The sequence below is a fragment of the Plasmodium knowlesi genome (assembly GCF_000006355.2).
Source record: "Plasmodium knowlesi strain H genome assembly, chromosome: 8".
Classification (NCBI taxonomy): Eukaryota; Apicomplexa; class Aconoidasida; order Haemosporida; family Plasmodiidae; genus Plasmodium; species Plasmodium knowlesi.
The window spans coordinates 524,288-541,649 of record NC_011909.2 but is presented as its reverse complement, the minus strand read 5'-3'; the positions used below and the strand labels follow the sequence as shown (position 1 = coordinate 541,649).

Sequence of the window (17,362 nt, the reverse complement as noted above, 5' to 3'; positions counted from 1 at the left end):
TTCCATTTTTAAAAAACCCATTTGGCTTGGTTTTCTTATTTCTTGTTCTTTCCCAAATGAGTTTTAGCTTGACTTTTAATTTGTTTTTCTACCCGTGTTAATCCTTTTTTTTTTTTTTTTTTTCTTTCGAAGAAAGGTTAAATTGGGCTATGCCCCAATTAGACTGCCGCGGCTTAATCATATTATGGAAACGTATGTGTAAATGTCACAGCAAAGGGTTAAATGTGCCTGCAGAGTATGTGTTATTTCTCCTTTCTTTTTTGTAAAGAACAATCCTCGCATGTACAGACAGATAATAATGTACATATTAGGGCTTTACGTACCATTCGCTTTGTAGATAACTGCAAAGCGCATTGCCATAAACTATCAGTGTGGAAAAGAAGAACGAACCATGTTGAATTAATTTATTTTACATTAAATTTTCTACCATACAATTTCGGAAAAATGGAGAAAGTAGAAAAAATCAATTCCTTCTGATGAATGGGAAGAAATCCCCTTTAAGAGAAAAGTAATGGCACACACAAAAATAAGTGCATAAATTTTATATACCTTCGATTTATGAGCGCACATTATTTTTTTTTTTTTTTTTTAATTTTTTAACACGAATTAGGAATCGTTTTCGCTTTTACCTTTCTTTTGTGTGGTTAGGATTTTCCATCCCTTTTAAATTTTCAAAGGAAAATAAAACTGGCTACACTTGCGCGAGATAAAAAGTAACAGGCGGCACGCCCATGGACATATACCCGTATTTATACATTTGGACATACATGCGCATATGCTTGGGCGCTTCCCCCAAATGTCTCTCCTCTGGTCTGAGAAAAAAAAATTATTTTCTAAAGTCGAAAATGGTAGCAAAAGGTACCTTGGCTTGGAAAAAGTGCCTACCTAAAATTATATGCTTGTAAATACATGCGAGTGAGACGCCTTTAGTGAAACCTCTATATATTCTGCAAAATATATTCAAGGGGATATACACTGAAGACACAATTTCAAAAAAATAAATCAAAGGGTATAATATAACAGGGGGAAATTTAACTCCCACATGTGTGCATTTTCTCCATTTCTACGTTCTGCTCTTTGTCCGTTCAAATTTTTCTCAGTTGAAATAAATGCCTGTCTGCTTAAGATCCACGCGAATAGTTAAAAACGGTTATGCACATTCTTACATTTATAGTAGATGCTCCAAAAAAAAAAATAAATAAAAAGAAAGTGTGGAAGAAGAGGTTCATTCTTTTTACATCAACGTGTACATATTGTGAAATAGATAAAAATTTGCATGTTATAGCTTCGCCCCCCCCTCTATATTGAGACTCACCCCCTAAAAATGGTTCATTCCGGCTTGGTAGAGTGAGTACCCCCTCCACAGCCAGTCATTAGTACAATTTGTTTTTTCTCCACAAATTACCATCCCCACGATGCTTTTTTTTTTTTTTAGAATAAGGAAACAAAATTTAAGATCACAAATTGGATAAGCTCTTACGGATGGGCATGCCTGTGAGGGGAAGTTCCCTAACGAAAATAATGGGTTCTTTTCCTCTGTGCGTAATTATAATCTTATAAAAAAAAAAAAAAAAAAAAAAATACCTTCTTCCATATGTTCGTTTTTTTTTTTTTTTTTTTTTTTTTTTTTCTCCCTTTTTGCAAATTAAGTTATTCCTCTCCGCAGGATGCAAATTAATAAGCATCGCCGCTGAGTGCTCGCCGAAAGAGAGAATGGCCCCAAGCATATGTACGATTTTTCATATATCTGTAGCACGCACGTTTGTATATATACATATTGCGTACATATTATACATGCCCCAGATGTATATGCATCTTTACATAAGTATACTCTTTGTCCTTAGATATACATCCCCCGCCTTAGCAAAGCTGCATAATTCTCCCCCCTTCCTTTGTTTTTCTCAGGCGAGCATAAAAACTTCTTGCTCCATATCACGTACTAATTTAGCGAACAATTAGCTGAACTTTCATCAAACTTAGCAATTCAGTTTGTTGGCCCTGCCACAAAACGGCATCTGTAGATTTTACATTTAGCTTTGCTTCTTCTGATTTTCTACGTGAGACCTGCGCCACAACCTTCTGAGTGGTCGCGCCCCCTTTTTTCAGCAACCTCTCCTTTGTTCATTCTTTTTTTTTTTTTTTTTTTTTTTTTTTTTTTTTTTGCGTAATGGAGGGAGGTGACTACGACAAGATACTGGTGCTGAACTTCGGCTCGCAGTACTTCCATCTGATCGTGAAACGGCTAAATAACATAAAAATATTTAGCGAGACGAGAGACTATGGCATTGAGTTGAAGGAAGTAAAAGAGTTAAACATCAAGGGAGTCATTCTGTCTGGAGGTCCCCACTCCGTTACGGAGGAGAATGCACCTCACTTGAATAAGGAAGTGTTGGAATATTTTTTGGAAAAAAAAATTCCCATTTTTGCCATATGTTATGGAATGCAAGAAATAGCTGTGCAGATGAATGGTGAAGTGAACAAGTCCAAAAATTCAGAATATGGATGTACCGATGTGAACATAATAACAAGTAAAAACAAGAGTGAAGAAAAATATAAGAATTACAATCTGGTGGATGGAGATGGCAAAGGGAAAAAATGTCTTCTTTTCGATGGAATAAAGGATCCAGAGAAAAGTACCGTATGGATGAATCATACAGATGAAGTAACAAAAATTCCGGAAAATTTTTTTCTTGTAAATTCTACTGATGATTGCTTAATATGTGCTATGTACAATGAGGAATATAATATATATGGAGTCCAATACCACCCTGAGGTGTATGAGTCTCTTGATGGAGAGCAGATGTTTTACAATTTTGCTTACAAAATTTGTAAATGTACGAAAAAATTCGATCCAATTAGATATCACGAAATTGAGCTGAACAATATAAAAAAATACGCAAAGGACCATTACGTAATTGCTGCTATGTCTGGCGGTATCGACAGTACAGTAGCTGCTGCATTTACACATCAAATATTCAAAGAAAGATTTTACGGAATTTTCATAGATAATGGATTGTTAAGAAAAAATGAAGGGGAACAAGTGTACTCATTCTTAAAGGGTCTATTTCCAGATATGAATTTAACAAAAATTGATGCGTCGGAAATATTTCTAAATAATTTAAAAGGTGTTACTGATCCGGAACAGAAGAGGAAAATTATCGGAAAATTATTTATCGAAGAATTTGAAAAGGCAGTAAAGAACATAAACATTGATATTGAAAAAACGTATCTACTACAAGGTACCCTATATCCAGATATTATCGAAAGCAAATGTTCGAAGAAGTTGTCTGATACGATTAAGACCCATCATAATGTAGGGGGGTTACCAGAAAATTTAAAATTCAAACTATTTGAACCTTTTAAATATTTGTTCAAAGATGATGTGAAGAAATTATCAAAGGAATTAAATTTACCAGACGAAATCACCAACAGACACCCCTTCCCAGGCCCCGGATTAGCCATCAGGGTTATTGGAGAAATTGATAAGCATAAATTGAGTATCCTAAGAGAAGTGGATGATATTTTTATCAAAGATCTAAAGGCTTATAATTTGTACAATGATATTAGCCAAGCCTTCGCAGTTCTCTTACCCACCAAATCTGTCGGCGTAAGAGGGGATGCGCGATCATACGATTATGTTTGCTCCCTGAGGGCTGTTAAAACATCTTCCTTCATGACCGCCAGCTGGTATAAAATTCCCTACGACATTTTGGAAAAAATATCCACGCGTATTTTAAGCGAGGTCAAGGGAGTCAACAGAATTCTCTATGACATTTCCTCCAAGCCTCCTGCGACGATCGAGTTTGAATAAATCCACAAGCGAAGCTTTATGGGCTTCTACGCACTCTACATGTGATTCTTTACAAGTACTACCCATATTCCCATTAACCATTTAGCAGCATCCTGATTCACTGTCTTAACGGCTATTTGTGTTTTCCCGTTTCACATTTAGCGCAACACGAACAGTGAAAGATTTCATTTGCGCCAATTGAGCGGTTAACTCCTAATGTTGAACATCTTATTGTATCACTTCAAAGCGTAGTGTCCCGTGCACAATTAAGGTGTCATAATTTCCCTTTTTTTTTTTTTTTAAGGCATTACATGCACGCAACAACGTTGGGTGGTTAAGAAGCTACCTCTTTCTTTTTCCCCTCCCCCCACCCAACAAGAATAAAACACATATATCTGCTTTTTAAGCATGTTCAACTATTTTGTCATAAATGGTGCGCTCGTGTAGGTATTTCTAGTGCAGCGCTTTAGTGCTGATATCAAATGTACACGGTCGCTTTTTTCTGCCTGTTTGTGCAGCATACTGTGGCGGAACTATGTTTTTATGCGATATCTATGAGGACTCACATCCAACAATAACGTTTTCCCAATAGCCACTTAAACCCAATTATAAATCGAAAAACGCAGGGAAATCTACAAATATAGCTGCGCTTGATACATCTTATTCGCTTCAAGAGGAACAATTTGTTCGCTCCCTTGGAATGGCAGAAATAAATTCACAAGGAAAGATCAAAAAAAAGGAAAAGCAGTGCCATTCCTTCTTTTTTATCGCCTAATTGTGCATTTCACCTCATGTGCAAAAATTGCCCTGCTCAGTTAGGTACATTTCCGTTATAAACAATGGATCTGTTTACAATTTATAAGATTTATCCTTTTCGAGTGGGTATATGCACAATTAGGACAACATTGCAAAAAAAAAAAAAAAAAAAAAAAAACAGGTAGCAATGTAGGGGAGCTTGAATGGGCGTTACTTTTTTTTTCCTAAACATGCGAACGTTGCGCACAGTCAAAATTTGGAGGCACAATCGTCAAGTGTGATACCTATGTCATATGCTTCGTTGTGTAACAAGTTAAAAATTGTGTAACTTTTTTCTTTTTTTTTTTTAATGACATATATTGTACAAACATGTGAGATGAGAAGATTTGTAGTAGAGGGAAAACACTGTATGGCACTTTTTCTTTTTTATATCTCGACCAGTAAGTAATCACAATATCCCTTCTGTGTAACAGGGGAATAGAAGGAATAGAAGGAAGGGAGGTTCTTAAATTTCCAAAATCTACACACCGTAGGCAGCCTACCCCTTGGGTGCCTGACCTTGCAATAGTACCAGATTTATTTCACCATTCGGAGGACCCCCTAATGTTTAAGCAAAAAAATACACACACACACACACAAACGTGTGCACAATGCATTTTTGTAAAAATCATAGATATATGTTTCCGTCAGATGCTGGAAAAAAATAATAAAATGAAATATACATAAATTGTGAAACCACTTTAACACCCCCGTGTGGGATACCTTTTGAGTAACTTTATTGGCACCATTTAATTTACAGTATATTCTATAATAGAAATAAACGTGCGCTATTATGTCTTCTTCTGTCAAATATTTTTTTCGTGTGTATGGGCATGGACGCGTAGGCATATGCGTCGGCTCATCGGAGAAGTGATAGGTTGGACGTTTCTACTAAGTGGTGTATTTACACATGCTAAACAGTTTTAATTGCACAACATTTTGGGTAAATGGGTTTCAATTAAAAATGGCGTTCCTGTGGTGTAAACCTTACACACATTTATAAAGTTTAGAGAATGTAAACATGAACACTTTGGGGGAAAATTAACAAAGTGAAGTAGCCAATTTGGGGGTGCAGGAACTGCATAACACCTGAACCGTTCAGGTAATTTTTTGTTCACAATGATACTAACGTAGGTACAACAAGCCATTTTTTCTTCTTTTTTTCTTTTTTTTTTTTTTTTTTTTTTGCCTGAACAAGTCATACATTATGATCAAATTTTTTTTCTTATGAATGGCCAATCACTTAGTTTCTTATATGTGTATTTCTATTTATCCATCATTTTTCATTTTTTTCCGCTTTTCATTTTTCCCGCCGTTTCTTAGCAAAGCGGTTTAAATTTCCTACACTCTTACAAAATGAGCGTAAGCTCGAAGGGCCCCCATTTGTTCTTTCTTTTCAGCGCGGATTGAAGCACTTTGGGGAATTTTTTTTTAATGATCCCATTTTTACAAAGAAGGCATAAATCTAATTTAATATACTCCATAATTTTTCTGCGCGCTGATTTGGTTACTTGTAAGCTCTACATTTTTTTCGAGAATTTTTTTTTTTTTTTTTCCTTCTGTGGAATATTTTTGAGGGGATAAAAGATAAGGAAAAAAAGGAAAAATTCAAAATGAGTGGAATACAGAATGAACAACTTGCGGTGTCTGTTGACTTATGGGACCTATTTCGGAAGCCCAAATATTTATCCGAAGAAACGAAAGAAGCGCTATCTACGTACAATGAGGAAGAATTAAAACGTTTGTTTTTGAGGAGACTAAATTTCGGCACAGCTGGTCTTAGGGGGAAAATGGGGGTCGGGTTTAATGCCATGAATGTTGTAACAATTATGCAAACGACGCAGGGCTTGTGTACCTATTTAATTAATACGTACGGAGTAAATTTGTGTAAAAACAGGGGAATTATATTTGGCTTCGATGGAAGATATCACTCGGAGTCCTTTGCTCACGTAGCTGCATCTGTGTGTTTATCAAGAGGGTTCCGAGTATATTTATTTGGTCAAACAGTTGCTACACCTATATTGTGTTACTCCAGTTTTAAGAAGAGCTGTTTATGTGGGGTGATGGTTACAGCTTCTCACAATCCCAAGTTGGACAACGGTTATAAGGTGTATGCGGCAAATGGGGCTCAGATAATTCCACCCGTCGATAAGAACATCTCCGATTGCATATTAAGCAATTTAAAACCATGGACTGAAGTGTATGATTATTTAGATGAAGATTTTTACTTGAAAGATACCTCCCTAGTGGAGGACATATACTACGAAATGTATGACGCATTTATGGCTGACATGAAAAGCGAATTTAATTTTAACTGCCATAGGAATTCACGTACAAAACTGGTTATAGTATACTCCCCCATGCATGGAATTGGGAGAAAGTTTGTCCAAGGTGTTATGCACATAGTTGGATATAATAATTTATTGACGGTGCCTCAACAAGCTTTACCTGATGCTGATTTCTCTACGGTAACTTTTCCAAACCCTGAAGAGAAGGGATCACTAAATTTGTCCATGCAACTGGCTGATGTTGTGAACAGCCCTATAGTAGTTGCAAATGACCCCGATGCAGACAGATTTGCTTGTGCAGAAAAATTTAACAACAAATGGAAGATATTTTCTGGGGATGAGTTGGGAATAATATTTGCATACCATTTGATGAAACAAAATGAGAAAAAAAATATCGACAAATCGAAACATGTCTTTATCTGCACAGTGGTATGTTCAAGAATGCTAAAGAAGTTATGTGAAATGTATGGATACAAATACGAGGAAACATTAACTGGTTTTAAGTGGCTCATTAATAAGGCCATAGATCTGAGTGAGAAAAATTATACCACCTTATACTGCTATGAGGAAGCCCTAGGACATGCTCTAACCAAGTACGTACGGGACAAATGTGGCATATCTGCTCTAGCATACTGGATTGAAATAGCCGTTTATTTATATGAAAATGGATTGACCTTTCATGAGTACTTAGAAAACATTCGGAAAGAAATTGGCTACTTTGTAAGTAATAATGGTTACTACACCGTTTTGGACCCCACTGATGTGGTTAGCATATTTAATGATTTTAGAGGTAACGGTTCCTACAAAAATCAATTGGGGTCCTATAAAATAGTCAACATACGCGACCTAACCACTGGATACGATTCCACCACCGCCGATGGGAAATCCCTAATTGCACCTACGCCGGATTCTCAAAACATTACCCTCTATTTTGAAAACACTGCAGTACTTACCATACGGGCTAGCGGAACAGAACCCAAGGTCAAGTGGTACAGTGAGATATCCAGGGGTAGTTATGAAGCCGCAAAGAAAGAGATTGATCAACTGGTGGACGAAGTCATGCCGCTGTTTATGCAACCGGGAAAGTATAACATTAAGCGATGCTAGCGAAGGACCGGCGATATCGCGTGGCGTCTGCGCGGTTTTCCAAAATATGAAGAAAGAAAAAAAAAAAAAAAAAAAAAAAAAAAACGTCACAAGTCGAACGACCCAAATCGGGTGACCGAAATTGTGAAAAACAAGTGACAAAGGACGATCCCCAATTAGGAGGAGCACCAGGGTATACCTTTCGAACTCGCATAGCACACAGCGTAACTGCCGCACTGGACTGGCCTCTTTCCGTTGCTCTACTTTGTTTTATTCGTTCTGTTAGATCGTTTACACCTCTACATCTTGCACCTGGACAACGAGGTGTAATCTTGCGGTGGATGCACCAAAGGAGCCTAGCATGTCTGCTCCACAAATGTGTGCCCGTGCGAAAGGGCGAAAGGGCGAAAGGGCGAAAGGGTGAAAGGGTGAAAGGGCGACAGGGCTCAGCAGAATTGGGCAGAGAGATCACTCCTTATCCATATATCATACGCAAAGCATTTTACATTTTTCCTGCACACCGTTCACACCCCTGTTTTATCACTAATTTCAATTCTTGTGGGGAGTGAACAACCTGGCGTTGGCTCCCCAAGACACTTCTATCGCGCACAACGGGGTTCGCGCATTTATCTGCATCACCATTCCCGTAACTATTTTTTTTTTTTTTTTTTTTTTTTTTTTTTTTTTTTTTTTTTTTGTATTAAGTGAAAAACTCAACATCTCATGTAGATTACCCCATAAGCACAAATAAATTGTTTGTTCCTCGGAAAAAAAAAAAAAAATTCGGAAGGAAGATTGAGGAAGAAAAACAAGTTTCACATCACGTTGAATCCTTCGTCATCCTGTTTGCGGATTTGTTCAGGTATGCATTTGATGGTTAAGTGTTATATACATTAATGTGCCGCCGAATACTTTTTCCAACAGGGGAAATAGTCCACAGGCACAACCGTCCCTATATAATTAAACACTGCGCAGAGGGACCCGTTCTCTTTTCCATTGGTAAGAGAGTGTATATTTTAAAGCCAAAGGAATGGACCATACATATATTGGCATTTATTTATTTCGATGCAATTTCCCCCTTCAAAGGGAAGCACACAATGGGGGGGTAGGGGGGTGATCTGACAGTTATGCGAAGGAATATCAAAAGTGCATTTTTTTTTTTTTTTCCTAAATTGAACAACTGGAATGGTACAATTGGAAGAGAGGTACACGAATACATGGAATTAGTTTTATATGCATGCAACTTTTTTGCTTCACTGAAGAGCTCATTGAACATAAGATACTCCTGTGAAATGCTCATCCCATTTATTTAACTTTCACGTGAATGGGAAATACATTAAATATATGGTATGGGAAAAAAAAGGACATTTCGCAGTTATGCTATTTCACAGAATTTTCATGCCGTTATTTCGCTCAAATAGGCGAAGAAGATATGGAGGCTATTCCCTCCCCCCCCCCGCGCAAAGCGATAAATAATAACGCCTAAACAGTGTGCTAGGTAGGATGATTTTTGGCAATCCTCATATGCCTTACGCATTGCATGATTTACATTGTGTACTTATATATAACGCCGAAAAATTAGAAAGTACTTGAATTGAAGGTAAACTACGGGCATAACTTAAATTAATGCGTTAATTTACACTTAAAGAAGAAAACAAAATTTGTTTAAATTTAAAGAAAACAAAATTTACTTAAAAAAAAAATTTTTTTAAATTAAAAAAAAAAATTATTTTAAAAAAAAAAAAAAAAATTTATTTTAAAAAAAAAAATTTATTTTAAATTTAAAAAAAAAAAAAAATTATTTTAATTAAAAAAAAAAAAAAAAAAAAAAAAAAAAAAAAAAAAAAAAAACGCGCGTACATACAAACGTACAAACATACGTACTAAAAAGGTACATACATATACTTTTAACAATTTAAATAATTTCTACGTTTCACTCAAAAACATAATTTTTACATTAAACTCAAAGCATACAAATACCTTACGACATTTTTTATCAAGTCGTTTAGAATAATTTACTGACTCTCTTCAAAGGAGAAAAGATCACCCCTGTTTGTAAAGCTTCTTCTAATAGTGCGGCATTTAGGCCCTCTGCCTTTCTTCCACGCAACGACGAAAAATAGAAGACAATGAAAATCCCAAATAAGTAAAAGAAAAAAAACTCAAATGTGACTACTCCTTTACTATTTTCAAATCATAATTTTGTTTGTTCGTTTATTTGTTAGTTCGTTTGTTTGTTTGTTTGCCTGCTTGCTTGTCTGCTATTTCTTTTTTCTTCTTCTTCCTACAACGTTAAGGAAGGAGGGAAGGAATAATTCATGTGTATATAAGGAGTGACAGATGTAGAATTGGATTCTGTAGCGTGACTTCCTTACGAGGATACCGTCGCTATAGTATAGAAAAGGAAGGGGGGAAATCCCCATTTGTATACGTGCGCGTACAATTTTTTAATACCTTTTTTGTTTTCAGTCCCGGAGCCGGTGAAAACGCCCTCGAGCCAATCTACATAAAGGACGACGATGGATATGATCTTGACACATTTTTAATCCCCGACCACTACAAGGTAATGGAATAATGTTTGGTGGAGGATCGGGATCCTTGTAACCCTCATGCATATCCTTTGAAAACGTTATTTTCTTCCTAATGCGCTGCATACGTGTGCACTGATGTACACATATGATTTATCCCCCCACACACACTCTACAGAACTACATGACGAAGGTGCTAATCCCCAATGGAGTTTTAAGAAACCGAATAGAGAAACTCGCATTTGACATCAAAAGAGTTTACAGGAATGAAGAGTTCCACATTATATGTCTACTTAAAGGATCAAGGGGGTTCTTTAGTGCCTTGTTGAAATATCTGAACAGGATTCACAACTATAGTTCGACCGAATCGGCAAAGCATTTATATGTAGAGCATTATGTTCGTGTTAAGTCGTATTGTGATGATAAATCTTTAGATCGTATCGAAATTGTGAGCGAAGATTTATCGTGCCTAAAGGGTAAGCACGTTTTAATTGTAGAAGATATTATTGACACAGGAAAAACCTTGTTAAAGTTTTGTGAATACTTAAAAAAGTTTGAAGTGAAAACAATTGCCATTACATGTTTGTTCATTAAAAGAACTCCTCTCTGGAATGGCTTTAAGGCTGACTTTGTTGGTTTCTCAATTCCTGATGCCTTCGTTGTTGGATACAGCTTAGATTACAATGAGAAATTTAGGGATCTAGACCATTTATGCACGGTGAATGAAGAAGGCATAAATAAATTCCGTAGTACCGCGCCCAGTTCTTGAACGAAGTTTTGTATGAAGAAATAATGCGTTCTGCGGAGGATGGGTTATATGTAATTTCTGCGCAACCCTTCGCGGAAGTGGACATTGGAAGTGCGGTTCTGTGTCCTCATTCACACGTGCCTGCTTGGATACCTCTGTCACGTGCAAACCTCCAACTTATGGCCAAACATATGTCAACTAAGATGTGTAATAGGGAAATATAATGTACCTCCATTTCTTTCAACCAATTCCGATCCATTCTATCAATTTTTAACGAAGCATATATCGCACGAATGGCAGAAATTCAGCATCATTTATAAGTTCACCGTCCTCAGGAAAAAAAAAAAAAAAAAAAAAAAAAAAAATCGACAAAAAAGTGGTACCGTGAGAGTGCTACTTTGTTCCACGTAAAATTAAAATTGGCTCTCCAAACTGAGGCGAACCTTTCATTTACAAAGATGTTCGCGCGGCAAATGTGCCTTCTGTCTTTTTTAACTAAAAAACGTGTCACGCATATATTCTTACATTTATTTTTATTTTTACTTTTATTTTTACTTTTATTTTTACTTTTATTTTTACTTTTATTTTCATCTGAGTTCGTCAGTTCCATGAGACCTGTGTGTGTGCCTCTACACGTGTATGAACTGTCAAAGTACTCACTTATCGAAGAAGAAATGCAAAGAACACCTTTTAATTTTATACCTTTCTCGTTTTTCATTGCATGCCTTAATGCTCTATTTTACCCATTACACTTACATGGCCGTTTCCCTCTGTCCTGCGTCCATATTTTAAAACACACAAAGTTGGATGGTCACAACATTAAGATTTATGCTTAGCAAAGAGCACCATTTAAGTAGCGTATGGCACTGTTGTGAAAGTGTTCATTAGAGGAAGTTTTCCACTTTTCCTCTTTTAATTCCTATCCTATATTGTACTTTTTTTTTTTTTTTTTTTTCCTCCAGTTGAAAATGACAACATGGAATAAAGGTATAAAAAAAAAAAAGAAAAGAAAAGAAATAGAGGCGTTGCGTTAATGTATAAGGCACTTCATTTTGAATTACTCATTGTCCAAAATGTTGTGCTAACCTTGGCAAAGGGACTCAAAGGTTGTTGTTAGTAAAAATGTTCTGGTTGAATATTTGCCCCCTACTCATTTGTGCGCTTAAAAATTGGTAACGTTTGTCAGACGAGCATTTTCAGGGAAGCTCTCCTCCACTTTGCATTTTATGTGCAATTGAACAAGAGCAGTAAAATTTTACAATAAGAATTATATATATATATATATTTTTAAAACAATCTCGTGTTAAAATTTCGTTGGGCGCTGCTTTTTAAAAGCATATGTAAGATTCACTAAGTTTTGTGTGAAGAGGTACAATGCAGAGGAGCGTTGGTAATGGGCATACGCGTCTTGCAGAAGTTTAAAAAAATGTGTGTCCCCATTAGCAACGCTCGGCCAGGTTTATTCCTCCTTGCGATGAATTAAGGGGTTGTGGTTGGCAATAAGCAAAATATTCCCGCAAGTAAAAAATATCCTGCGATCCAAAGGCAGTTTACAAATGCAAACTTAACTTCACCTGAAAGGCCTACAGAATAGCCAAAAGAAACTTCCCCCCCAAAAAAATTTTCAGTTCCCGATGGTGTGAAGGGACCAAAGGGGGGATATGTACCATTCGCCAATTTTTGTTACAACTGGTGAAAGGGTGTAAAAAACAGTCGCCGCGTATATGTATGTTTCCATGCGCACAAACACATATACGTGTAAAGATACATGAATAGTGCGTATATTTTAATATATATTTATGACAGGGCGCGGTGCGTTTTACTCACCCGATTTTTAAAATAAAAATTGAAGAAGCAATCTCTACGCGTAAACGAAGTGGAACACCGCGTCACATTGATCCGTCAACATATACAAGTACGCCATACAAAAGGGGCACTCTCAAAAAAAGAAATTGCTCTGGCAAAGAATTAAATATAGTAAATGCGTAAATGATAATATTGTTCAGATGGCTATTTGGAAAAATATACTTAGGACGTGTATGTAATTTGGCTTTGTATTTTTCTTTGAACTGATTTTTTTTTTTTTTTTTTTTTTTTTTTTTTTCTTTTTTTTTTACCTGTTTGATTTAATGAAGGCAAATTGGTAAAAATAGGGAGTTGCTTTTTGTGAAATATAAGAAATGGTACGAGCGGCGCGAATACACAATTTTACAGAAAAAAAAATAAATAAAAAATAAGGTTGTTTTAAGCGGTCAATTAATATTTTCCTTTTTTTTTTTTTTTTTAAAAAGTTCGATATATTTTAATGTATGGAGAATATGCGTTTGTTTAAGTTGGCCTGACGTTTACCCATTTAACGAGGTACAGCAATCGACTGGAGCATTGCGCGTGGGTCATCATAATAAAAACACCCCCCTCCTAAAGGCGTACGTATGGACACACACACACTTGAGCGTTAGCCGCCATCACAGGATAAGAAGTAAACCGTAAATTCACAAAGCGTATGTAGTCACTGTATATACATTTACACACTCAGACGCACGTATATTCCATACATAAGTACAAATTCTGCATTTGCCAAGGAGAGTATACTATATAATGAATTGAGAAGAAAACCCTTCAGAAATATGCACACGGAGAAAAATGTCGCTGCACAAGGAAATCTGTAAATTCATTGCACGATCGAGCTCGAAGCCTTTGCAGAAATTGGAGTTTGAACCGACCAAACGGAAAACGGGGGCCTTGTCCCAGATTTTTAGGAAAGTCTTTTTTCCTTACTACTTTAAATTTATACGAGCGCCCTATGAAAGGTGGCAATTTTGTGCTATGACAAAATTCTTAAGGGAACATGGTAAGGCTGCATGGGGTTAATTTGCGCAATAATTTTGGGAATGATGCGTTCGCCTTCGCACCACTATCATCAGATAGAATGGTCGGTGGAAATATGGCTAATGGGAGGAAGGCCTCTCGATGTGTAGCACACTTGATATACTTTGCACACAACATAGCTACAAGTAATGTATGTTGTCCTAACCGTAAGGGTAGCCTGTACATATTAATTATCATTTATTATTATATATATATATATGTTTGTGTGTGTTTTTTGTTACATGTAACCCGTGCAGGACTCATGTATGACGACATGTACAGCGACAAAGACCCCGTGATCGAAAGAGCCATATCTCTTCTGCCGAAAGATATTCAAATAAAACGTTACAGGAGAATGTTAAGGGGAACACATATCAATTTTTTAAGACTTTATTTGCACCCATCGGAGCAGAACTATGATCCGTACATTCCATACCTTGCCCCATATATCGAGGAGGCAAAATTCCAACTGCAAGAAGAAGAAGAATTACTGGGTTATCATCCCTATGACAGGAGATTATATACTGGTGGACAAACTGGTTTTGGTGACATAGAACCTGGAATGCACTTCCTCGTTTCGATTCCAAACCTTTATGGAGCGGCCATACCACACACCCTGAAGAAGAAGTAGAAGAAGTAGAAGAAGGGTAGAGTCACACGCGCTTCTCCCTATATGTCAACTGTTCATGCTTACGTGGTGATTCGGTAAGATGTCCATATGGGGTAATAACTAAATGGACATTTTCTCCACACATGCGTGGTTCGTATCATTCCCCTATACATGCAAATATGCGAGGCATTGTTTCCTTGGGAGGCGGTGCACATATCACCATCATCCACAGAGACATCACCACGAGGTAATGCATGAAACAGACAACGACAAAAACAAAAAAAAAAAAAAATGATCGCCTTAATTTGAAAAAATCCTTTGGCGCCCTTATATATATAATCATAAGGGAGTGTTAAAAATGTTACTTTTTTTCTTTTTTTTTTTTTTTGCAAATAAAAAATTTAAACAAACTGTGTTGGAGGGTATTTTTATACAGGGTTGCACAGGAAAGCATGTGGCGTTAACATGTTACCGTGCAACAACGTTACATATGACGGAAGTTTTTTTTTTTTTTTTCAAAAATGAGAAAACAAAAATTGTTTATATTTATTCAAATATGGAACTCACCAAATGGTGTTCTTCCCAAATTGACACACATAAAAAAAAAAAAAAAAAAAAAAGAAAAAAAAAAGAAGAAAAAAAGAAGAAAAATATTCCGGGATGACAGAAACATGTGAAGTTCACAGCAGAGCGTCTAGAAGGTTGGGCGTTTTTTAAAGATACATAAAATGTTGTTATGTGAGGTTGACAAATGGTTAAGTGGGGAAATTGCCAATGTAGTTACAAAAAGGAGTGGACAAAAACCTAATGCTAAAAGTCTAAATGGAAGGAACTTCCCCGTCCTTCATCACGGACCAAGGCCGATGGAAATTATTTATCCTGGACGTAGACCAATTTGTTCATCTTTGAATTTAGGACAATCATTGTCATGGTTAATTTCTCGAGCGAAAAAAATATATTTTGGCATTCCGAAGTGATGTCCTTTATGTATATGTTTTTTGACTCCACCTTTATGTACTGAGACGACAATTTACTCTCCGGGATGAATTCCAGAATTTTCATAATGTGTGAGCAGGCGATTTTCAGGAAGCTTGATGCTTTTTCCTGCGAAAGGGGGGGGAGAGAACAATTGAATACAGGTTGGGATATAAGTGGAATGATAAGTGCAGACTCAAGTAGGTCGATTCGGAGGGTACAACATATGGCAAAAATGTATTCCATTGTGACATTATCAAATAATCGATATCCATTTGTTCGTGAATTTTAATTTTTCTTATTTTTCTACTTTTTGCATAGCGTATATATGTACACACGGATATGTGTATGTTTGGTCTACATTTTCCATGGTGTCCCTACGCCATCTCTTAGTGCGCCTATAAAACCCTCTAAATAGGAATCTCATTCCGTGCGTAGTAATAGGGGCCCATTTTGGCTGGGGGGAGGAAATAATTTTATCAGCGCTTGGCTGTAAAAAGGGGAAAACTTACCAGAGAATTATTTGTTGATATAATTTCATTTGTCAATGTTTTATAGGAAGGAATAAAATGGCCATCTTTGTCATGGGTTCCATACTCTAACAAGTTTTCTTTATTAATTTTTTTTTCTATTGGTACGGATTCATTTTTTTGGGGGGCATTATTCTGGGCATTACTTTGGCTATTACCTTGATCATTACTTTGGCCAGTACTTTGTCCATTGCTTTGGTCATTTTTCTGCTCATTTGCGTTGTTTTCTTCGTTTTTCTTTTCATTGCCATTGCTATTATCTTCATTCTTCTTTTCATTACCGTTGCTTTTTTCCTCTCCTTGATTTTCTTTCTTCGCGTTGTTGGCGTTATTGGCGTTATTGGCGTTATTGGCGTCATTGGCGTTGTTGGTGTTGTTGGCGTTGTTGGCGTCGTTTTCGCTGGCAACCTTCTCTTCGTTCGTTGTCCGTAAGGACAGGAAGCTGTAGTGGTCTTCCTCGTCATTGTTCAATTTATTTTCTCGCATTGCGTTGCCATTTCGCTTTCGTTTAGAGTTTGCAAATTTTGATGCTCTTGTATTCTCGGCCCATATTTTGAATGAGCAGATTAGGAAAAGTAAAAGTAGTTTTCTCATCGTCCTGAGGGGATCTGTACGTTTAAGGAGGGGGGAGGATATCTGCGCGAGGGTGAAGTAGCAGGCGCGCACTTAAAGCGATAATATAATATGCCTACGCGTGCAATCGTGCGTCCACTTGTGTGGTATACTTCCCATTTCATTACCAATCATTCTCACCTTTTAACTCGCGCGACCGAGTGTCAGTCTGGTTGTACAATTTCAAGGGGGGTACACGTTTTGCGTTCGCGTTACACGTCTATTTTCCTCTTTTATCTAGGTGTTTGTAGTGCATCAATTTGTTGTGCAAATATTTTTATGTAGAACTTTTTACGATTCGCTATTTTTTTTCTTTTCGAGAAATTTACATTTTAACGAATCCTCTTATTTGATTGATTTATTTTTTTTTTTTTTACATAACTCATTTTGCACAACTTTTTGTGTCTTCACTTTTTTTGTAATTGTAACGCTACAGAGGGGAAAGGCAACCCAGTTACACATATATTTTTTTTTTTTTTTTTTTTTTTTTTTTTCTGTCTGCCCGTTTGTTCGCTTTTTTGCATTTTTTTTT

General features: G+C 36.5%; 5 protein-coding genes across 5 annotated transcripts; 4 read left to right on the top strand and 1 right to left on the bottom strand.

The window, feature by feature from the left end:
• Positions 1–2,167: 2,167 nt before the first annotated feature.
• Positions 2,168–3,811, top strand: PKNH_0812400 (GMP synthase [glutamine-hydrolyzing], putative; the record flags this gene model as incomplete). Its single annotated transcript, XM_002258728.1, has 1 exon — positions 2,168–3,811. The coding sequence occupies one exon, from the start codon at positions 2,168–2,170 to the stop codon at positions 3,809–3,811; it is 1,644 nt and encodes a 547-aa protein (XP_002258764.1).
• A 2,387-nt stretch (positions 3,812–6,198) lies between these two features.
• PKNH_0812300 (phosphoglucomutase, putative) lies at positions 6,199–7,980 on the top strand (the record flags this gene model as incomplete). The annotated part of the gene is made up of 1 exon (XM_002258727.1): positions 6,199–7,980. The coding sequence occupies one exon, from the start codon at positions 6,199–6,201 to the stop codon at positions 7,978–7,980; it is 1,782 nt and encodes a 593-aa protein (XP_002258763.1).
• Positions 7,981–10,088: 2,108 nt separating this feature from the next.
• Positions 10,089–11,256, top strand: PKNH_0812200 (hypoxanthine-guanine phosphoribosyltransferase, putative; the record flags this gene model as incomplete). The annotated part of the gene is made up of 3 exons (XM_002258726.1): positions 10,089–10,105; positions 10,429–10,522; positions 10,666–11,256. The coding sequence occupies 3 exons, from the start codon at positions 10,089–10,091 to the stop codon at positions 11,254–11,256; spliced, it is 702 nt and encodes a 233-aa protein (XP_002258762.1).
• Positions 11,257–13,878: 2,622 nt separating this feature from the next.
• On the top strand, positions 13,879–14,734 carry PKNH_0812100 (uncharacterized protein; the record flags this gene model as incomplete). Its single annotated transcript, XM_002258725.1, has 2 exons — positions 13,879–14,086; positions 14,361–14,734. 2 exons carry the CDS (start codon positions 13,879–13,881, stop codon positions 14,732–14,734), a joined length of 582 nt encoding a protein of 193 aa, XP_002258761.1.
• An 849-nt stretch (positions 14,735–15,583) lies between these two features.
• PKNH_0812000 (rhoptry associated adhesin, putative) lies at positions 15,584–16,812 on the bottom strand (the record flags this gene model as incomplete). The annotated part of the gene is made up of 2 exons (XM_002258724.1): positions 15,584–15,817; positions 16,201–16,812. 2 exons carry the CDS (start codon positions 16,810–16,812, stop codon positions 15,584–15,586), a joined length of 846 nt encoding a protein of 281 aa, XP_002258760.1.
• Between the last annotated feature and the right edge of the window lie 550 nt (positions 16,813–17,362).